The sequence below is a fragment of the Heterocephalus glaber genome, unplaced genomic scaffold (assembly GCF_053883595.1).
Source record: "Heterocephalus glaber isolate CG9 unplaced genomic scaffold, H.glaber_assembly_v1.0 deba00001745, whole genome shotgun sequence".
Classification (NCBI taxonomy): Eukaryota; Metazoa; Chordata; class Mammalia; order Rodentia; family Bathyergidae; genus Heterocephalus; species Heterocephalus glaber.
The window spans coordinates 138,605-162,141 of NW_028258451.1; the positions used below are offsets into that span (position 1 = coordinate 138,605).

The following is a 23,537-nucleotide window of genomic DNA, read 5'->3' on the forward strand; positions in this document are numbered from 1 at the left end:
GTGTAGGAAATTTTACTGGGAGAGACAGCTCCTAAGAGAGACAGGAGGGGACCTGAGTGGGTTGCAGCAGACTCAACTTTAGAGGCAGTTTTATAGAGCAAAATCGCAAGGTGCATACAACATGGGTTAAAGCTATGATCAACCAATAAGATAATAGGTATAGCTACTTAGATAATATTGATCCAATGGGAAAGCAGGTCACTGAGTGAGTGTGCATGGAAAGAACAAAGAACTTTTTTTTTGGTACTGGGGATCGAACTTGGGGCCTTGTGATTGCAAGGCAGGTGCTAGAACCACTGAGCTAAACCCCCGCACAAAGAACTATTTTAGAAAGGGATGAGTCTGGGGATCTTGGTCCCCCACTGAGGTGACTGACATTGATCTAGACTTTATTGGACCAGTTGTTGCCACTTTTGTCATCCCTTGGGAGGCATGTAGGCCTACTCATTTTGTCTTTATCTTGCAACCTGGCCTCTACCAGATGTGCCTCGAGCCACAGCTGTAATGTGTTTTTATCTTTTGTATTGACTCTCTGGAAGGTCTAACCCGTTTGACTGCCTATAATATTTTTACCTAGCTTAGCTGCCTATAATAATATGATAATTTGGTTTTAATTTTGGAGCTGTCTCCATACTATTTTCCACAATGGATGCCCTAATTTACATTCCCACAAGGAGGTACAAGGTTCACTATTCTCCACATCTTTGCCAACCCTGTCTTTCTCCTTGATTAGTAGTTGTCCTAACAGGGGTGAGGTAACATCTTATTTTGTTTTTCCTTTGCATATTCCTGATGAACAGTGGTACCTCATGTGTTAGTTACTTTTCTCTTGTGGCTGAGACAAAATACGTGATACTCAAAGTTAAAGGGGAAAAAGGGTAAAGAGTTTATTTAGCTCACAGTTTGTAGAGTTTTCAGTCCATAATCAGCTTGCTCCAAGGCAGAGTGGCACATGGCAGAGTGGTATCAGTTCATGGTACCCACACAGTGGCAAAAGCCACAAAGGACCTTAACAACATCTCCTGGCCTGTTTTATCTTATTCAGACTACCTAGGGTGGGTAGCACTCGCCCTTAATCCTAGTGCCCTTGGGCCTAGCCCCCACCATGAATCAGTCACACACTGTAGATTCAGCCACCTCTGAAAATGCAGGAGGCTTTGGAGGACATCTAAACACAAGCCATAACACCTCGGTCCACGAATTTGATTCACTTCGTGATTCTGGTCACAGACTGGGTTGAATGAGAACTGAATCAAATTCATTGGTTAGGTTCAATGTTGATCTTATGGGGATTTTTGGTTTGGCTGTTGTCCAATTTGATTTGCAACCAACATTGTAAAGAAAACTGAGTTGCGAACTGAAGTGCCACTGTATTTTGATGTTGAACCTTTTTTATATCATTGCTCATGTTTGTCTTCTTTTGCAGTGTTCCCTCAGGTCATTTTCACTTGGGATATTAATTGTCTTATTAAAATTTTTATTATGTTTCTTGTATATTTTGGACAGTAACTCCTCATCCAATATATGTTTTGTAAACATTTTCTCCCTTTCTATTATTTACCTCTTTGTCTGATTCATTGCTTCCTTTGCTTCACTTTATTTTATTTTGGTGCAAACCCAGTTGTCTATTTTAGTTTTTGTTGCCTGGCTTTTGTGGTCATTTCTGAAAAGCTATCATTACTCAGGCCACTCTCAAGGAACTGTTTCCGTGTGTCCTCCGGTGGCTGTTATAGCTGTGGGTCTTACGTTTGCTCCTTTCTCCGCTTTGAGTGGCCTTGTGGATTTGGTGTAGTACCATTGAGAACAGCGGTTCTGGCGGATGGATGGGAACAGGTATGGAAACCTAACATGGGGAAAACAGTGGAGGATCAGAAGTGGAATGAGGAAGTAGAAGCAACCCTTTGAAATAGGAGCACAGAAATGGATGTGAAGAATAAAGGGCATTTTTGTTTTTCTTTTGTTTTCTTGGCTGCTTGCTTGTAATTTCACAGAGCTGCTGGGTGCACTACTCCTTCCAAGGGTCCCCAGCAGATACTGAAATGAGATGGTCCACAGTGAGTATCTGAGATAAGGAAATTTACTGTCTCCTATTTCTGAAGTCAGTTCCTCTGGGTCAAATCTAAGGGCCCCGTAGGCACCCTTCCCCGAGTCTCCATGGCAGTTGTCCCCCCGGGCTTCTCTCAGCTTGTTGAGGCTGATGTTCCCCTTGACTCCTGGCCCTGTCACCCCAGTCTCAGTATCCATGGTCATGTGGTTCCATCCCCCTTCATGTGCATCGACTCTCCCTCTGCTTCTCCAGTGCAAGGGCATTATGACTGGGTTCAGGAGTCAGCTGGATGATCCAGGATGGAACCTGCTGGTCAAGAAAATTCACTTAATCATGTTTGCAAAGATCTTCTTACTCAGAAGACCACACTGACAGATTTCAGTGGCCACGGCCAGGGTTTTTGGGCCCAGCTCTGACCTCACACAAGGCCTGCGATCTTCTGTGCCCTCATGTACCCCAAGCCTTGGCTCCTTTCATCATCTTTGCTCATTCAAGTACTGGCAAAATAGTGGTCTTCTTGTGTGTGACACATATTTGGGAAACAGTGGCCTGATTGCCTGAGAAAAACTGTTAAGATGGTGAACAGAACAGCCACCCATTGGAAGAAAATATCTTTAAACAGATGAGTGGCCTGTGTGACAATATATCAAGGACTCTCAAAACAAAATAATTTTAAGCAATCAAATATGTTGTAATGCACACAATGTATATGTAAATATATAATAATGACATTAAAAATGCTTCGCTCAATGACAAAGAAATAAACATCTGCATTTATAAATTGGTAAAGTACTTGGGTTGAAATTTCTCTAAGGACATACAAATGGTATTAGGCACATGACACAATGTTCAACATTACTGATTATTAGGGAAACGCAAATCAGATCCTGCAAATCATCATGTACATCTTAAACAAATGCAATAAGAAACAATATGAGATACCACTTCACACCCATTGCAAAAATTGCTGTTTTTTAAAGTAGGAAATATCAAGCATGAAGCTGGATGTAGAAGAACTGGAACCCTTGGCATTGTTTCTGAGAATTTAAAATGGTACAACTGCTAAAGAAAACAGGATTATGGTTCCTCAAAAATTTAAGTATAGAATGATGATATAATCCAGAAATTTCACTTCTCACCCTAGGCCCTAAAGAACTGAGAAATGAGCAAGTTTATATGCATCTATTGTCATAGGAACATTATTCAAAATAGACAAGTGGGATCACCTTCAGTGTCCATCCATAGATGTACAGGTAAACAAATTGTGTTACACAAACACAATGCACTATCATTCAACACATGCTAAACATGTGTGGACTTTGAGTACTTTATGCTCACTGCAATAAGCCGGTTACAAAAATACAGATACTGTATGATTCCACTCATATGAGGTACCTGAAGTAGGAAAATTCATAGGCAAAAGAAATAGAATGGTGATGCCTCTGTTGGAGGTAGGAGAAATAGATAGCTTTTAATTTGTCCTGGGTTTCCCTCTGGGGTGATTAAAGAAGAATGGATATCAATAGTGATGTACTTAAAAATATAACAAAGCAGAAAAGCTCACGTCCTGACAGATTCACTGCTGAATTCTACAAGAAATTTAGAGAAGACCTAATGCTGCTACTTCTCACACTCTTTAATGAAATTGGAAGGGAAGCAATACTCCCAAATTCATTCCTGGAAGCAAGCCTTACTGAGGCAGAAAGAGCTGCCAAACATAACTTGAAATGGATAATCACTGTGAAATATTTGTTCATGAACTCTGTGTCAGCTTAACACACTGTTTATGTACTTTGTGTTAACTACCCCTGAGACCCCATCTGGGTCAACATGTCCCTGTTTAGAGACTGTGGGTGGGCCTTCCCCCTCTTGTGGGGCAGCCTGCTCCCAGCAAGATTAGAAAGCAGCCTTGAAACTTGGGTATCTCAGGCCCCAACCTTGAAACCATGGAAAATTGCCTAATGCTGTTTTATCACACCCTGCCACATTCTGTGCAATGCCCTGCCACGTTCTGTGTAACTGCAACTTACGATGACGAGCAAGGTATAAAAAGGAGAACCTGCCTTAACTCGAGGTCAGTCTATAAGAACTTGTTTCCTGAGGCTGGCCTTTGCCTGGCAAAAAACTTCTTTTTTATTTTACCCAAGTCTCCTGTCTCTGGACCATTTAGACTCCTGATTTGCCGCAACAATACCAAAACTACTGAAGGATCCAACCAAAAAAAAAAGAACTACAGGCCAATCTCCCTAATGAACATAGATGCAAAATTCCTCAACAAAATACTGGCAAACAGAATGCAGCAAACCATTAAGAAGATTATATACCATGACCAAGTAGAATTCTTCTCAGGGATGCAGGGATGGTTCAATATATGCAAATCAATAAATGCAATACACCATATTAACAGAGCCAAGGACAAAAACCATATGATCATCTCAATAGATACAGAAAGAGCATTTGACAAAGTCTAACACTCATTCTTGATTAAAAATACCCTACAGAATATTGGAATAGATCATCATTGTCTCAATCTGCTAAAAGCCATCTATGACAAACCAACAGCCAACATAACACTAAATGGATAAAAACTGAAAGTTTTTACTCTAAAATCAGGAACAAGACAAGGATGTCCACTGTCACCACTCTTATTCAATTTAGTTCTGGAAACATTAGCCAGAGCAATTGGACAAGAGAAAGAAATAAAAGGGGAAAGGATAGGAAAGGAAGAAGTTAAATTATCGGTATTTGCAGATGACATGATACTCCACAAAGACGACCCTAAAAATTCCATCAGAAGACTTCTAGATTTAGTAACCAAATTCAATAGCATAGCTGGATACAAAGTCAACACTCAAATATCAATTACTTTCTTTTACACAAATAACAAACTCATTGAGAGAGAAATTAAGGGAACAACACCTTTCACAATAGCATCAAAAAAATGAAATACCTAGGAATCAATCTAACAAAGGAAGTAAAAGAACTTTATATTGAAAATTACAGTACTCTGAAAAAGAAGATCAAACAGGATATCAGAAAATGGAAAGACATCCCCTGTTCTTGGGTAGGGAGAACCAATATAATGAAAATGGCCATACTTCTAAAATTGTTATATAGGCTGGGGATTTAGCTCAGTGGTTCTGCCACCTGCCTCACAAGCGCAAGGTCCTGAGTTCAATCCCTGGTACCAAAAAAAAAGTTCCATAAAATTGTTATATAGATTTCATGTAATCCCAATCAGAGTACCAATAGCAGATCTCACAGAATTAGAGAAAACAATTCTAAAATTCATTTGGAACCAGAAGAGACCTAGAATAGCAAAACCAATTCTGGGCAACAAAGGCAAAGCAGGGGGCACCACAATGCCTGACTTGAAATTATGCTATAAAGCGACTGTGATAAAAACAGCACAGTACTGGCAAAAACAAAACAAAAGAAACCCAAGATCAGAGACCAACAGACCAGAGAATCAAGGAACAGATTAGAAGGTACAGAAACAACTCCAAAAATATTCAGCCACCTTATCTTTGACAAAGGAGCCAAAAACCTTCAATGAAAGAAAGATAGCCTCTTTAATAAATGGTGCTGAAAAATACTGGCTTTCCACATGGTGGACATTAAAACTTGACTCATATCTTTCACCATGCACTAAACTAAAATTGAAATTGAACAAAGATCTAAATATTAAAACAGAAACACTAAGTCTCCTGAAAGAGTGAATAGGTAGAATTCTTGAAGACATTGGTGCAGGCAAAGACTTTATGAGCAAACAGTGTGGAAAAACATCTTGCCAGCTGTTCCTCGGACAAAGGACTAACATCTAGAATATATAAGGGATTCAAAAAAATCATACTCCTCAAATTTAAAGACCCAATCCAAAAAAGGGCATATGAAGTGAACACACACTTCTCAGATGAAGAATTACAAACAGCAAATATGAACATATGTTTGACATCACTGGTCTTTGAAGAGATGCAAATTACAACAACAGTGAGATTCCGTCTTGCTCCAGAAAGAATGGCTATTATTAAGAAATCAACCAATAACAAATGCTATCAGGGCTGTGGGGAAAGAAACACTGCTCCACTGGTGCAACCACTGTGGAAATCATTGTGAAGATTACTCAAAAAAGTAAAATGAGACGTTCCATTCAACCCAGCTCTTCCCCTTCTTGGTATCTTCTTGAAAGAATTAAAAGCATCCTACCACAGTGATATATGCACACTCATGTTTATAGTGGCACAATCTGTAATAGCTAAATCTTGGAAACACCCCACTTGGCCACCAACTGATGAGTGGATAAAGAAGATATATTTTTTAATACACTGGAGTACTACTCTTCTCCCATAAAGAAGGATAACTTTGTGACATTTCTGGCTAAATGGATGCACCTTGGGACCCTACTCTTGAGTGAAATAAATCAGACACACATGTGTAAATATCGCATGGTTTCTCTGGTATGAGAAACTGAAAAAGTAAATAAGAACCAAAATATATAATAGATATTGGAAAATGGGAAGAAAATGTTCAAATAAGAAGGGGGCATACATCAAACTGGAAACTGGATAAAGAAGATGTGGTTTTTTAATAAAATGGAGTACTACTCAGCCATAAAGAATGAGAAACTAGAGTCATTTATAGCTAAATGGATGCACATTGAGGCCATCCTCTTAAGTGAAATAAACAGGACACACATGTGTAAATACCAAATAGTTTCTCTAGTGTGAGAAACTGATAGTGTAATTAAGGATACACACGGATGAAATGGCCTAATAACATATTTCTAGGATTGTGTTTCCATTGTGTGTCATATGGCTGTATCGAAATTTAAATTAGGGAGAAGCTTGGCTTATGTGGAGTCTGCTAGCTAACTCGATTTTTTTCCAGATCATTATGTGTTCAGTGTTGGTTTTGGGGATCTTTCTGAAAGAAATCACATCCTCTGGTGTCTTGTTGGTGCTCAAGATGCTTTTTTAAGTTATATGGAAAAATGTTTAAGTGTTCTTCAGTTTTGTTTTGGTTGAGTTCTACTGTGAATATTATTGTGGGTTTTTTTTACCCTTGCATTGTTCTTCTTTGAATAGTTTTAATTTTTTGTATGTGTGTGTGTTTGATAATAAAGTTATTTTTAAAATAAAAAAATAAAAAAAGAAGGGGGCATCACAAGAAGTAGGAAGACTCCAAACTTTGCAGCCTCAAAATTGCAAAAGTGAAACACTTTGCTTTGAGAAGAGAGCCCCAGAGCCTCATGTTCCAGAATGGCCATGGCCTATGGAACTTGTTCCTTAGGATTTGGTTCATATGCACTGGATCCCTATAGCCAAGAGGCAGGAAGCCTGGCTAATACTCCAGCTGGCAGCAGACCTTGGCATCATCCATGTGATGCTGGTTTTAGGTGCAAACAGAATGTAAAAGTTGTGGCGTCGGGAAGGTTTCCACTCAGAATTCAGAAGAAGCCATGGGATGCCAGGCAGTGTCCCCCGAGAGGGCAGTGTGTAAAGCTGTGAGTGTGAAGCTGCAGGTGCAATGGAGACCCCAGAAGTTGGGAGAAGCCAGGAATGTGGATCAGCTGCGAAAAACTGCAAGGAGAAGTAGAGGTGGCTAAAGAGACAAGCCGAGAGGGCTACAGCCACCAGAAGTGCTTTAGGGGCGGAGCCACCCAAGCCCTTTGGAGTCCACAACTTGCCACAGATGCCGAAGAGGGTGGAAGTGGGACTGTGGGTTGCATATTTGTCCTGCTGGACTTTGGTCTTGGTTTGTACCCATTTCTTGCTATCCCCCTGTTTGTAACCTTTGGAATGGAAATGTCTCTCTTGTGCCATTGAATGTTGGAAGTGTTTAACTTTCTTTTCATTTGTGCAGGGGCCTGCAGCTGAGAGATTGCCTTAAATCTCAGAGGAGACTTTGGACTTGAACTTTACAGCAATGCTGAAACTGTTAGCACGTTGGCAACTGTTAGAGATGAACTAAATGCCTTTTGCGTAAAGCAATGTACATGAATCTTTAGGGAGCCAGGGGCTGAAGGTTATGGTTTGGGTCTAGATGTCTCCCCAAAGCCTCATGCACCCATAGATGTCTTATTCAGAGGTTGCTGAACCTAGAGTTTGTGTTGATGGGTTTAGGGCATGTGATTACTACATCAGTACAGTGATTGGTTTGACACCACCCTAATTCCTGTAGTTTGGATAAGAAAAAAGAACCAGAAAGACACTGTTAAGGTTCCCATGTTGTTTTGTCATCTTGTGTCTGTCATGAGCTGTTTCTCCTCTCTGTGTGGCCTTGCCTTGGAGCCAGTTGATTATGGACTGCAACCTCTACAAACTGTGAACTAAATAAACCTTTCCTCCTTTACCTTTGGACATCTGGTATTTTGTCTCAGCAACAAGGCAAGTAACAAAGACAGCTGTTATACAACAGTTCATTATGGTGTCAGCCCACAGCTGAGAAGCCTAATTCACCTCTTTACGGGGCAGCACAATGAAACAGGAAGGGGCCAGAGTCCCACAGTGCCCTTCCGGGGCACCACTACTTCCAGTCATGCCACAGGCTGGGGACCAAATCCTCTCCATGGGGGCCTTTAGGGATGTTCCAGACCCAAACCAAAGCAAAGGGGAAGGGGAAGAGGGATCCCTCTAGAGGAGGCGGTAGTGCAAGGATCCAAGGAGAGAGTGAGGAAGCGAGAATGTGGATCTGATGCATGTTATTATAATTTTTATTATTATATTTTTAGATGTTTGTTTCATTATTGCAAATTTGTGGTGTATTGTAATTTCTTTCCTTCTACATGTTGTGGATTTGGATTTGTTTTAGAACTTGAGATGCATCATTAGGCTATTTATCTGCTAATACTCCGTTTTTTTAACATAGGCACACACAGGTAGAAACGCCCTTCTTGGAACTCCTTTCATTGTGTGCCACAGGTTTGGGTATGTTGTATGACTATCACTTGATCTAAAGAAAATTTAGTTTTCCCCTTAATTTCTTCTATTAGCCACTGATTATTCGGGAATGTGTTATTTCATCTCCGTGTGTTAGTGGCATTTCTATGGCTTCTGATTCTGATGGTTTCTGGCTTCGTTCTGTTGCGATCTGATAGGATGCAGAGATTACTTTAATCACGTTTATTTATGGGAACATGCTTTATGGCGTAAGGCAAGGTCCGTTTTGGAGGAAGTCTCACGGGCTGCTGAGGAGAGTACATCGACTCTCCCTCTGCCTCTCCAGTGCAGGAACACTGTGGTGGGATTCAGGAGTCAGCTGGAGCATCCAGCATGGACCCTGCCTGCCAAGAAAATTCCCGTAATCACATCTGCAGAGATCTTCTTACTCAGAAGACCACATTGGCTGGGTGCAGCAGCTGAGGCCTGGGTTTTGGGGCTCTGTGCTGCCCTCAGAGCCAGGTTGTGATCTCCTGCACCCCGCCATGCATCCCCACCCCGTTTCCTTTCATCATCTGCCCCTGCTCTTCCACGTCCTGGCTGACTAGTGATCTCTTGAGTATGCAGCATGTTTGGGGAACAGCGGCCTGGATCCCTGAGAAGGACTCAGGGCGGTAGATTGAAAACCACGTGAGCTGGAGCAAAACACAATTTCATCTATCTCATCCCCTCATGTCGTCTGAATATATTACACCTTTTGAGGCACGTTTGCCTGTGAGAAGCAGATTTGCTACATGGAGGAAGAGCTCATCGGTAAGCCGAGGACAGACCGAAACTCACCTGCTTACACCGATGGCAGCGTCAGGGAGGAGAATTCACGGTGCCTTGGCTCGGAGCCCCTGCTCTCTGTGTCACGTGAGGACACTGCCTGCTTCTTACTCTGCAGGTGTTACACTCGGGGAACCACCGTCCTAGGTGCTAGGAAAACGATTTCTTGCTCATACTTTCAAATTACACTCAACGCCCCACCATGATGCATGGCCCTGAGGCTCCGCGTGGGGCAGCTGTGTTGAGCTCAGGTCATCCCTCCCTTTCCCATGTCCAGCTCTACAAATGCTTGCAGCACACTGCACGTTGGAGGGTGAATGAACGGTCAGCTGTCACCCACACTTTGCCTAGGACCCCTCTTCCTCTCTTCTGCCTTGCACACAGACCACACAGAGCCCTTTATTCTTCAGCACTCACCCACGGACACGGGAAAGGCTGTGCAGTTGCCGGGCCAGCTTGTGACATCTGTCTGGGCCAGCCCAGAGCTCAAGGGACGCTTCCAAGATGTGGCCAGGAGGTGGCCACTGCTCCTTGTCTGCTCCCTGGGCGGGTCTCTGGGGTTTCTGTGCTGTGCACAGAGGGAGCCGCTGCAGCAGGATGTGGGTCTGAGTTCCTCTTCTGTGAACCCCAGCCTTGTGTTCCTCCCTGGCTTCTGTGTCACACAGCGCTTCCCCTCCACACTGCTCCCTTCTCTGCTGACTCTCAGAAGCCCGGGATCCTCCAGCTCCGAGATGCTGCTTCCCCTGCTGCTGCTGTGGACAGGGAGGTGGGCCCAGGGAGCAGGGCCATGGGGGCCTCAGAGAGCTGATGGGCCTTTAGCCAGAGGGTGCTCAGCTGAGAGCCAGAGCTACAAGCTGGAAGTGCCACAGTCCATGCCTGTGCAGGAGGGTCAGTGTGTCCTTGTGACCTGCAGATTCTTCTACCCTTACAAGTACTCCCGGACTGGCTCTGTCTCTGGCTACTGGTTTCGAGAAGGGGCCAATACAAATACGGACTCCCCAGTGGCCACAAACGACCCACAAAAACCAGTGCAGGAGGGAACTCGGGACCGGTTCCACCTCCTCCTGGACCCACAGACCAGGAACTGCTCCCTGCAAATCAGAGATGCTCGGAGGGGCGACAGTGGTTCATACTTCTTTCGGGTGGAGGCAGGAAATGTACTATGGAATTACTGTGCACACCCGGTCTCTGTGGAAGTGACAGGTAAGGCCTGGGCCCCAGGAACAGGTTGTGGTGGCCTCTGGAGGTGGCTGGATAGGACCCTGACTTGGGAAGGGTTGGGGTTCAAGCATTAAGGACTCAGGAGGAGCTGGGTTGGGGCCTGAGCTTCCCTCAGGGCTGCACCTTCAGCCCTGCCTCCTGATCCTGGGGTCCCCTCTCCTCCCCAGCCCTGACCCACACCCCCGGCATCCTCATCCCCGGCACCATGCAGCCTGGCCGCCCCAGCAACCTGACCTGCTCTGTGCCCTGGGCCTGTGAGCAGGGGACGCCCCCCATCTTCTCCTGGACGTCAGCTGCCCTCAGCTCCCTGGGCCCCAGGACCCCCCGCTCCTCTGTGCTCACCCTCAGCCCCCGGCCCCAGGACCACGGCACCAACCTCACCTGTCAGGTGATGTTCCCTGGAGCCGGTGTGACCGTGGAGAGGACCGTGCAGCTCAACGTCACCGGTAAGTACTGTGCCAGGGTCCCGGGGCCCTGGCGGGTGAAGGAGAGGAAGGCAGGGCCGTGGGTCCCACGCTGGCTCTGTGCTGGAAGCTTGGCTGAGTGCAGGACTCAGGAGAACACGGGTCCCGTCCCCTGGCATCGGTGTGCTTTCTGGAGTGGGGTTGGAGAGTGTCGCCTCATCTCCCCCTCCTTACCCCAAGTGAAGTGGGAAACAAACCCTGTCCTCCTGCCCCAGACCTTGCGGGGAAACCCCACTTTCAGGGTCTCCCCAGATCTGGCTCAGGTAGGGCGAGACTCCTGCCATGAGGCTGCTGTGGTTTATTACGGGTGCCAGGTGGGGCCAGAACTGTTTCTTGGGGTTTGAATACTGAGAGGTCTGCAGGTCATCGCGAGGCACCCTGCTCCGGCCTCTCTGACGGGTGAGGACATTCATGCGTGAGTAGCAATTTCTTCCTTTCCCAACCTAAGGCATGGTCTTTATCTCCCTCCAGGCAGTGGATATTTTGCAGACATTTAAAAAAATACCTTTCAGGTTTCAGAGCAGTGTAGTGTTCACAGCAAATTTGAGTGCCGAGTAAATACAGAGATTTTCCATGAATCCCGCTCTCACATGTCCACAGCGCCCTCTCCTCCTTGCTAACACACGCATCCGAGTGGTCCATCGCTAACTGAGGAACCAGCAGACCCACAGCGCTGTCAGCTGGAGCCTTAAGTTCACACCGGGGTTCGCCCTTGGTGGTGTACATTCCGTGAGAGCTCACCATGACAGTGTATTTCACACAGTAGTTTCATGCCTTTGGGCCATGTTTTTTCTGATCAGTCATTCAGTCCTTAGCCCTAACATCTGCCCAAAGATCAACCCAGTTCCCCTGCCCTGTCCAGTAGTGGTGGCATCTGGCTATGTCACTGGACAGTGGGCACCAGCAGGACAGGGCAACTCCCTCCCAGTGTCCAGGGACCCAGCTCTGAGTCTGGGTGTTGGGATCTCCCAAGGTACAGCCCGGCAGGTCCAGGAGGGCAGTCTGTGTCTGACTCAAAGGTTCAATCAGCACCTCCCTGTTCTACTTTACCTCCAAGGCCTTCTGTGGGCACAAAGGGCCCCCTTAACCCCAAGCAACAGGGCCAGTGCAGACCAGGAGAGGAGACTCTGACCCCTCCCTGGAAGGCACCAGGGACCAGGTCTGCAGCATCACTTGGCACTTTCTGACCCTGTCACCATCTCGGGGAAGGCCCATGGGCCCAGAGCTTCACACTTCTGCAGTGGCCAAGCCCTGGGTCTGATGCAGAGAGGCCCTGGGTGGAGAGGAACCTGGTTCCTAGGAGAGAAGGATTTGCTGGGCAGGAGGTGTAGGGTGGGCCATGTCCTGCATCGCACGGTTCTGGAGGCTGAGCTCAGGAGGCGTGAGAGGACTCAAGGCGCTGAGCCCCATCCTGGAGGTGAGGGCTTCCCTCAGCCGTGCCCATTCACCAAGGTTGGGTTCAGACCGAGCCTCCTTTCTCTGCAGGGAATCACAGGACAAGAGCAACAGCAGGAGTGGTTTTGGGGGCCATCGGGGGAGCCGGTGTCACAGCCCTGCTCGCTGTCTGTCTCTGTGTCATCGTCTTCGTGTGAGCCTCAGCTCTGGGCCGGCGGTGGGGTGGAGGAGATGGGCCTGAGCTGGAGGGACCCGAGGGCTGTGAGGGGCTGGAAGAAGGGTAGGGTGCCCTGGGATTGGGAGTCCAAGCTGTAGCCACTGGGCATGCGTGGCCTGGCCCCAGCCGAGGTGTCCGGGAAGTGGGCAAGGAGTGGGGAGAAAGGAGCCCTGCACAATGCCTGGTTAGGAAAGCCACCAGGCCAGCACTACCCTATACCTGCCATAGTCACTTGTTCCAGGCTCAGAACAGCGAGCTTCCACCTGAGCAGACCCAGCTCAGAGACTCTGGTGTCCCCCCTCAGAGTGAAGACCCTCAGGAAGAAAGCTCCCAGGATTACAGAGGACATGAATGACATCGATCCTGCCACCAGGCCAGCCTCACTGGTGAGTGACATGGCCACTCTGGGATTCAGGCTGCTCTCCAGAGCCCTCCGTGGTGTGGCTCACTGTTGCACCCCATTCAGTGTGCTCAGAATGGAACCGGTCACCTGCTGCCTCTTTACAACCTATGTATCAGTTTTATTCAGGCACAGCAAGGCCAACCAACCAGGAGACCGCCACACTGCAAAGACAATTTGTGACTCACAGTTCCCGTGTCATGCAAGAACACATGGAGGCACCAGGCTGGCCAGGAGGCAGAGTGAGGGCAGATGCAGGAGAGAGGCTCTGCTGTAGCCTTCAAAGGGGAGGCAGGTGTACAGGCTCTGCAGGTTTGGGACTGGCTGCACCGCATAATTTCAGGAGGCTCTGGAATAAACATCACTACCTCCAGTTGCCTGATGCCAGCCCGGAGTTAGTAGGGCAGAAGGCTCATGGGCCCGGGTGTAAGCACTCCATAAAGATGTGGTTTAGAGTGGGCTTTGGGTTTGTTCATTGGCACACCAATGATACACTTGTAGATGGGTCCTTTACTGTCTGTGGACATTGGCTGTGCCTGGGAGAGGCAGCCTCTCATGTAGCAAGGGCCTGGATGGCAGCACATCACAAACACATAGCTCACACATGCCTCAACGCACTTCTCCTGCTGGCTTTCCTGACTGATGGCAGCCCTGTCCATGTAACCCAACCAGAGGCCCAGCACCGTTCCACCCTGGTTCTCTCTCCCCTCTTCCTCTCCCATAAGCCCCAGAGGATGTCAGGGCCTCTTCTGAGATCGTTGACCCAAGGCCTCCCTCTGAGCTATGTTCCCCTCTTTTCTTACTCTGCCGCCATCCCTCCTCCATGTGTTAGCATCACCCACACACGATCAGTGCCCCACACCCTCGTGATGAAATGCTTGCCACTGCCAAAAGGTGGTCATCCCAACAGCATAGTCTGGCATTTGAGTAGGAAGATTGGAGCACTCTCAGTACACAGTCTCCTCCCTCCCCTCAAGCTGAGGGAGCTCTCTGCATCTCGGGAGCTTGGCTCAGCTGCCCCTCCTCCATCCAGGCCCACATCAACCTGCCCGATTCTGCTCATCACTTGAGCACTGATTTTCATTTATTTACATCTTTCTGACTAAGCCACTGTAAGGACTGTAAGGCCAGAGTCAGCAATACCAGGGCATTCATTCAGCCCTTCAGCAAATGATCAGTTCCCCTGTGCCAATTATTTTAGATGCTTGGGGCACATCTGTATGCTTTTAGATCTACCATAATTATTAGGTATTTCGAGCAAAAGAGTGACACAAACTGACAGCATTTGAATGAATCGCTCTGTGCTGTTAAGAATCCTACCCTGGGTGGGGTAAAGAGGGGAGATCAGATAGGAGGAGACACCAGTAACTCAGCAAGGGATGAGGTAACACAGGGTGCCAATGATGAGTGTGGGTAGGGAAGGGGATTCTGGATACTTCTCAAAGGCTAAGCCAATGGATTCTGCTCATAGAGTGAAGAACTAATTGTGGGGGGCCGGGGATGTAGCTCAGTGGTTCCGCCGCCTGCCTTGCAAGCGCAAGGACCTGAGTTTGATTCCCAGTTAAAAAAAAAACCCCAAAAACTTACAACTAATTTCGGGGCACGTGCCAAGCTAGCACACTGTCTCTACTGTGTATCTACCATAGACGTTGACGATGACTCCTAGGCTTTTATTGATGTCGCAGGTGTCTGTGTGTCACAGATGACACCACTATGGTAAATAACTGAATTCCCAGTGTTGGAAACTGCCAACCCTGCACGAGGAGTAATTTTTCAAGAAAAAAAAATCAAACATTATTTTGTTGGAGGCACCTCTGAGAATTCAAGTGGAGACAACAAGTAGATGGCAAGAGTGAGCAGTGAGGAGAAGGGATCCAGATGAATACAGAATCGGGGGCCCCGCCACGGGGAGGCCTGAGAGTGGACAAAGCCACGAAAGAGGAGAGGCCACAGACAAAGCCCTGCACCCTCCAGGATTCAGAGCTGGGGAGATGAGGCAGAAACAACGAGACTCCTGAGAAGGAGCAGCCCAGGAGGAGGACAGATGAGGGAAGCGCAGGGGGGTCCTGGGCCCGGAGGAGGCGGGGCTGCAAGGAGGGCGGGGTCTGAATGTTTGTGTGAAGCTCTGCTGGCTCCAGCGACACTGGCCCCAAGCGATGACTGCACACTGTGTCACATCCCCGCTGACCTTGACCAGCACAGGTGTGGTAGCCCGAGGAGGAAGAAATCTCTCTCGATAGGAGAAAGTTCACGAGAGAAGGGGCGGAGAGGAAGTGGAAATTGTGTTTCAGGAAGCTCCTGAAAAACACTGCCCCAAATCTAGAACTGAGAAATAGGCTTGCAGCGAAAAATGCTTCTGCTTTGGAAACCGTGACATTTCTATGAGCACCCGAGCCCTGTGTCCCCTAACGCCACGTCACCCACCGTGTGACCCCTCCCACCTTGCAGCTTTGCAGCTGCCCCAGCACATGGACTCCACAGGACAAGGCCGGCCCCGATGCGCCTCTCTCTATTCTGTTCCCTCCCGTTCACCTGCGTGGAGTGACAAGTGTCCCTCCGTGTTCACTTAGCAATGTTTGCCTTCATCTCCTTTAGCACTGGAAGCCACAGGGCCCAGCTCTGCAGTGCTCCCATCCTGTCCTTGTATCCGCTGCCAAGCACACAGAGGGTCTCGGGGTCAGCAGGGGTTGATTTCATGATCAAAGGATCAATGACCTTTCAAAGTACTTAATCTCTCTAAGGTTTAGTTTCCCTGTCAGGAAAATGGGCAGAACAACAGTGTTGTCCACACAGGTCCTGTTGTATTTTGGATAATGGAGTAAGCGATGCCTTCAGCCGTGTTCGGTGGGAGAAAGAAAGGTGAACAAATGCACTGCCAGAATGGAACCCTCTCTACGGACCCCCTCTGGCGTCTCCCGGTTCCCTCCCCACTGCTCTGCTGTGATTCCCTCCTTTTCTCCAAACAGGGTCACCCGCCAGAGTCCCAGCTGCAAGGCTCTGCTGAGCCCTGGGGTTCCTCGGGGGCGCCCCCCGCCTCAGGGGAGGAGGAGCAGCTGCACTATGCCTCCCTCAGCTTCCACCCCTGGAAGAAATCCTCCACGCCGATCAGGATCCACTGACAACTTTCTTGATCCACTGACAACTTTCGGGAACACCAGGCTCAGCCAGATTCAGCCTCTGGGGGACACCAAGTTGCTTCAGTGAGATTTAACATCCCCCGAGGCTTTGAGTTTGTAAACTGCCGCAGCGAGTTTCCTTCGACTTGGAAATGACCTCAGACGGCAATGAGAAAGCTGGGATGCAGTTGTTGTCTAAGAAGAGTCCTCATGGGGGAGAGCTGGGTCACCCCAGCGCGTCTCAGTTTCCTGCTCTGTGAGTGGAGCAAGGAGCTCTGGTTCTCAAGGCTGTGGCGAGGATTCAGTAAAGCACACGAGGAAGACCCCAGCAGAAGTCCTGGTGTGTACCGAGGGCACCCTGCTTCCTCGCTTTGGCCATGGAGTCCAGAGCCCCGGGCTGCCCGGTCCTGGAAACTGTCAGCAGCCAGTCAGCGCCACTGGGAAGCCTTTCCCTGACTTGACCTCCCCTCCTGCGTCATTTCTGTCTCCACTCCTCAAGTCTGCTCTTCTTTTCATCTCACTTCTCTCTCACTCTGACTTTCCATCCCTTTGTGTCCTGCTACGGGCATGGTCATGTTAGCATCTGACACTTTCTTAAACTCAGAGATGACCATCGTCAGAATATATCACTAGCTCCCCAGTCCAGAAAGGACAATTGATAAGATTTTCATCGTGACCTTCTAGGCCAAAGATTAAACATCTTTGTAAAGGGCCAGAGAGTCAGTATTTTCGGCTTCACAAGCCACAGATTCTGTTGCAGCTATGCCACTCTGCCCTTGGAGCACAAAAGCTCGTGACCAAGTGTGGCTGGATCCAGTAAAGCATCGTTTACAGACAGCACTGGGCCTGCAGCGGCTGAGCTTGCCTGTTCCTCTGCTCCCCGCTGTCAGTGCTGCTTCCTCCGGGATCTGGCCTCACCTGAGCCTCCCATTAGAACAAAGGAGAAGAGCAGGAGTCAGAAACCTCAGCCCTTGTGGCCGGTACCTTTTCCCATTTCTTCCCACCAGACAGAGGCCGGCCAGGAGGGGAAGGGCTGCGGGGAGGCAGCACAGCTGACTCCTGATTGGCAGTCCCAGCCTGAACTGACCCACACCTCTCCCATGCCTTTGCCCTCCTAGGATTCTAAGACTCTGGGTCAGGCCTTTCTGCAGAGTTAGGGAGCACCTGAACTCAGTGTGATCTTGTTTCAGCACCAAAATCAGCAAAAGCATCACCATCCCAGCCCTTTTTAACTTTTATTTTGAAACAGAGTCTCCCTCAGTTTCTCAGGCTGAACTTGAACTTGCAACCCTCCTGGCTCCTCCTCCAGAGTGCAGTGATTTCAGGCTTGTGTCCCCACGCCTGAGTAGGAAGATGTGTCTGAGTGGAAGGAACATCCCTGGGCCGAGCCTTGCAGACTCCTGTGCAGAGGCAGGAGGAGCCCACAGAAAGGGCTGGTGACAGTCTACATCAGGGGTGGGCTCCTTGCGGCCTGTGGGTATTAACTAGGGATTTTGCTCTCCTGAGGCGGGGATGGGTCAGTCCCAGGTATCCCAGGAGTCAGATGGTGATAACAAAGCCATTCCTGGGGCAACATGGGAAGGAAAGCATTAATCACTCAAACAGTGACGTTTTGCACAGTTGCAAGGCCTTGGGAAAAATAAGACTTGTGTTTAGTGTATTTCTCCTCCCGCCCACCCTGAATAACTGCAGGCTTCTGTTTTCTGTCTCCACCTGTGCCCACTTGTGTTCTCCCGGTTGAAGGCAGGCCTTTCCTCTTCCTGTACTTCCTCGCACTTCTGTCTGGAGCCTTCCAGTCTCCTGCAGTTGATCTCAACCCCTGCAGGGCTCCCACACCAGTTCCTGCCAAGACCCCACCTGCAATTTCTTTCCAGCCCAGCTGTCTGAGCCCAGAGCCCTGGGGAGCCAGCAAGTCTGGGTGCTTCCGATAGGACGCTGAGACCAGAAAACAGGAACTTCCCCCTCCACATTCCCCTCCGCGTGACCCTGCTTCCGGTCCTTGTCCTGCTCAGGTGCCCACCACAGGCCAGGTTCCTCTCAACAGGGGCCTCTCAGGACCCACTGCATCAGATAGCTGGCCATGGTGGGCATGGCCAGGGCTGAAACACACACAAACCGAGGGGCAAACACACACACACACGTGCACACATGAGCATCCTCCATTGCTCCGAAAGTAAGAACCAGGACTCTCATACAGACATAAAGTTAGCACATTAAAGATTTTACTTTCGGTATTATTAGTCAGGGGACAAGGACGGGTTGAAAGAATCACAAATTACATAGAGAATGAAAGAATGTTGGAGTGGATTTGTGAATGCATGTGAAATTGGCTCGCTGTGGGATTTAAATAAACCTCTAACAGACAACACATGAACTACTTGCATTTCTATTACTTATCACAACATTCTAGCATTGTAAAATAGGTAAAAGGCAAAACAAAAATGCTAGAATCAAATCACCCCAGAAGATTATACTCTAAGGAACATATTTTTTTTAAAGATACCCAGTAATCTTGTTTTGCTTTTCTAAATTTCCTTACAATTCTTTTTTTTTTTCTTTTGGTACCAGGGATCGAACTTGGGTCCTTGCGCTTGCCCAGCAGGTGGCAAAACCACTGAGCTAAATCCCCGGCCCTTCCTTACAATTCTTAAAGCAACTATTTATTGAGGGCCAAAGATTTAGCTCAGTGGTTCTGCCACCTGCCTTGCAAGCGCAAAGTCGAGTTCAATCCCCGGTGCCAAAAAAAAAAAAAATACATATATATATATATTTATTGAGTATTTATCATATGACACACATTTTTTCTAGAAAGCACTCAGCAGTGAACAGATAAGATACGAAATCCTTCATGTGACTTACATTTGAATGGTGGGAGAGTTAGGAAGATACAATTAAGCAGATTATATGCTATTTTGATTGGTCATAAGAATTGGAGAAAAACAAAACATGAAAAATAAAGAGGAAATAAGGGATGGATTATACTCCTCAATATGTTGTCCCTGGACATTATCAATGGGAAATGGACATTTGAACATAGATATAGATATGGCATGTGTGTGCATGACTAATGTCATCAGCTATACATACAATCATGAAGTGACATCAGTCACACTGTCAGTGCACACACACACACAATTCACACATGCATCAAAGAGACCACACATACACACACACACACACACGCACACAATTCAGCATGCCCACACACAGACCACAGACACACACACTTCAAACACACACACATATACACAAACACACTTCCAAATTCACATATACACTTCACATACATACACACACCTCATGTACACACAAAGACTACAGACACACATGTTAGTAGCATGTCCTCAGGCCAACTAGACCCAAAGTGCCAGGAGAAAAGAAGTAGCAGGAATGCTTGTGACTCTGGGAAGATTTGCCCACTCGGGTGACTTTCATTTCTCAGTTACCCCTCTCCCCTGCTCACTGACCGATGTCAATGTCCACCTGTCACTGCTGCCTGAGGCTCAGCAGAGTCCCCTGGCCTTGCCACGCTGGGGCTCACCTATTGGTGCAGCCACAGTTACACCCACACTCAAATTGAGGAATGGGCCCCTCAGCTTTCTCTAGACAGTCAGGTTGAGAAGGGAGTCGAGAAGCAGAGGAACAAAGAAGGATGGACTCTGGGGTCACAGGCCAGGGTGGGTGCATAATTAAGCGGCTTCTGTCCCCTGAAGATGCTCTGCACATCCTGCTCTGAGGGCCCAATGAAGGTGTGACTGGACACACAGGGACCCCCTCCCCGCCGTGGAAATGAGAAGACATGTAAACAAGCCTCAAAAACAGACTTCCAGATCACCTACAGCAACCCCAAAGGGAAATGAGATGGAACAGTCTGATACTCAACCACCTGGACTCTCTGAACTGGCAGCAAAAGAGGATCTGGGAAAAATGAAATCAGAAATAATTACTCAGATAACAGCAAAGATTGTGCTCATAGTGCAAGACATGATTAATAAATCTAGAGAGGACAGAGATAAAAAAATAGAGGATCTGAGGAACATGATGGAATCCCAACATAGGAAACAAATGGAATCCATAAAACAGATGCAAACAGATTTCCAGGAGATTAAAAACTCCATTGAAACTCTGTGCAGCAGAATGAACCAATGTGAGGATAGAATTTCAGATATAGAAGATAAGATTGCTATTAGTGACCAGGAAAAGAAAAATTGCTTTAAAATTGTAAGGGAACATGAGAAATCAATCCAGTAGCTGCTAGATGATGCAAAGAAGAATAACATAAGACTGATTGGAGTCAATGAAGATACAGGAGAGAGAGAAGATGACATTAAAAAAACTATTCACAGAAGTGATGGCAGAAAACTTCCCAAATAGAGGAAAAGAACTTGACATACAGATAAGTGAGGCATATAGGACTCCAACTAGCTGTGATTAAAAAAAACAAAAAAAAAACTACACATAGGCACATAATAGTTAGGATTCCAGAAACCCAACAGAAGAACAAAATTCTACAAGCAATGTGAGAAAAGAAACAAATCACATACAAAGAGAAGCCCATCAGAATCACAGCAGACTTCTCAAAGCCACAAGGCAAGAAGATCTTGGAGTGATGTATTTCAAGCTCTAAAGGAAAACAACCTCCAACCCAGATTGATGTACCCTGCAAAACTATCTTTCAAAATTGATGGAGAAATAAGGTACTTTCATGACAAAGAGCACCTTAGGAACTTCACGCATACCACACCAGCACTCCAAAAAATTTTAAAAATAAATCCTAGGAAAAGACAACAAGGATCACAGCCCCAGGAAGCCCAGCTGAATGAATCCATCAGGCACGACAAGAAATTGAATGCAAAGCGGGACAATCCAACAAAAAGAAAAAGTCATGACAACAATAAGTCAATACATATCTGTACTGGCTATTTATCATCTTCTTGTCTCTACTTTTTAATTGGGTTGTCTATTAATGAGCTATAAGAGTTCTTTATATATTCTGGTCATAGGTTATATGCATTATAGATATGGTCTGTTTAAGGACTACTTTCCATTTTCTTAACGATGTCATTTAAAGTTCTAAATTTTGATGGAATCTCATTTATCAATTTTTTTTACACATAATGTTTTTTATATCCTAGGAAATTCTTGCCTACCCTAAATTCATAAACATTTTCCCTCATAATTTCTTCTTAAAGTTTTATAGTTTTAGTCTTTCATATTTAGGTTCATAGATCCTTTCAAGTTATCTTTATGTATGGAAATAAAGGGTTGAGGTTAATTTTTTTATATACAGATACCAGGTGCTCTAGTGCCATTTGCTGAAAACACCATCTTTTCCTCTGCTCTTGAATTGAGTTAATGTTCTATAAAATGTTAATATTAAATAATCTTTCAAAACTCAGTGGACCATATATGTGTGTTCTATTTCTAGGTTCTCTGTTTTATTCCAATGATCTATATGTTTTTCCTTACACCAACACTGCCTTGATTACTGTAGCTTTAAAGGAAGTCTTAAAATTAGGTACTAAATATCTTCCAACACTGTTTTTTTTTTCTTTTTACTTTACTTTTCTTTTTACTTTTCTAGGTCCTTTGTACTCTTACATAACTTTTAAATTTCAATATCCAATTCTTCATTTATAGTAAGTACACATAGACCTGAATTTTTATATATACCTTGAGTTTTCTAATCCTGCTAAATTCAAATACAAGTTCTAGGGGCTCCTAGATATTTCTTAGTATTTTCTCTGTAGATGATCATTTCATCTACATATAAAGATTTTACTTCTACCTTGCCAATCCTATCCTAATTGTGTTATTTTATTGCCAGACTATTTTGGTTTGGGCCTATGTTCCAAAGCTTAATGGATAGGTGAAGAGTTGGCATATCTGCCCTTGTTCCTCACCTTAGAGAGAAAGCATTGTATCTTCTCAATTCATATAAGGTATTTTTGCTGGAAGTATGGAGTACATATCTTTGATCTGTTGGAAAGGTTCTGTTCTACTTCTAGTCTCCTGATAGCTATTACCATGAACAGCTGTAGAATTTAGTCCAATACTTTTTCTGCAATTACTGACTGGATCCTATGGCTTTTTCCTTTCCTCTGTTAAAATGATGACTTTTGGGGGTGGATCTTCCAATGCTGAACCAACACTGCCATCCCTATAACAAAACCACTTTCTACACACTGCCAGATCTGATTTCTAATAGTTTGATTTGTTAAACAAATTTCTATCTATGTTCATACTTTTTTCTTCTATTATCTTTATCCAGTTTTAGTATTAGCACAATGTTGATTTCCTAAAATGAGGAGAGAAGTGTTCCTTCTTTTTTCTGCTTTAAATGTTTGATATAATTTATCAGTTAAAATGTATATGAGCCCATTGTTGTCATATAGGTAGGTTTTGAAGCTAGGAATATACTTTCTTTAATAGGTGCTATTCAAATTTTATATTTCTTTCAGAGTTAGTTTCATTAATTTGTCCCCCAAGGTACTTCTTAGAAGTTGTCAAATTTATTTCAAAAAAGATTTTTGTAATATGCTTTCTGTATCCTTTTAAATTCTGTAAAATCTGTGATAATGTCTTCTAGATCTTGATATTGTAATTTTTAAAATGCATAATTGATATTGTGCAATAGGAAGTAAAGGTCTAAAGGAGCAGGGGAAGTGGGAGGGGTAGAGGAAAGGAAAGAAGAGAAAAGAAAAAATATGAGAAAAGGAAAAAAATGGAAACAAAGTCTTTGCAAATAGGGAAGGGTGGAGGGGGTGAAGGGAGGGCAGGGGAAGGGAAAAAAAATAAGAACCAAGATACTCATGTAAAGGTACAAGATCCCAAAGATGAATGTAACTGTATTGTACACCTAGAATGTACCAATAAACTTAATGGGAAAAGAAAAAAAAAGGGGGGTGACTTGTTTATAACTCAGAAGGGTACTGTTAACCTGATCATTAACTGACAACCATACCACTTCA

The 23,537-nt window shown here is 45.8% G+C and overlaps 1 protein-coding gene across 2 annotated transcripts; it reads left to right on the plus strand.

Annotated features, from left to right (window-relative positions):
* Positions 1-10,343: 10,343 nt before the first annotated feature.
* On the plus strand, positions 10,344-22,735 carry LOC101703350 (myeloid cell surface antigen CD33). 2 transcript variants are annotated; one of them, XM_021245920.2, is made up of 5 exons: positions 10,360-10,956; positions 11,142-11,420; positions 12,924-13,026; positions 13,355-13,436; positions 16,417-22,735. In XM_021245920.2, exons 1-5 carry the CDS (start codon positions 10,485-10,487, stop codon positions 16,567-16,569), a joined length of 1,089 nt encoding a protein of 362 aa, XP_021101579.2. In that variant the 5' UTR covers positions 10,360-10,484; the 3' UTR covers positions 16,570-22,735. The 2 variants fall into 2 exon arrangements, with proteins under 2 accessions (XP_087057065.1, XP_021101579.2); XM_087200939.1 differs by lacking the exons at positions 13,355-13,436; positions 16,417-22,735 and having other exon boundaries at positions 10,344-10,956; positions 11,142-13,012.
* The last annotated feature ends 802 nt before the right edge of the window (positions 22,736-23,537 follow it).

What these genes read in the sequence shown, in the direction of transcription:
- LOC101703350 (XM_087200939.1), top strand. Translation starts at nt 10,485, where the DNA reads ATGCTGCTTCCCCTGCTGCTGCTGTGGACAGGGAGGTGGGCCCAGGGA. An exon ending in GGTCTCTGTGGAAGTGACAG is followed by an intron (nt 10,957 to 11,141) that starts GTAAGGCCTGGG and finishes TCTCCTCCCCAG; the next exon opens with CCCTGACCCACACCCCCGGC.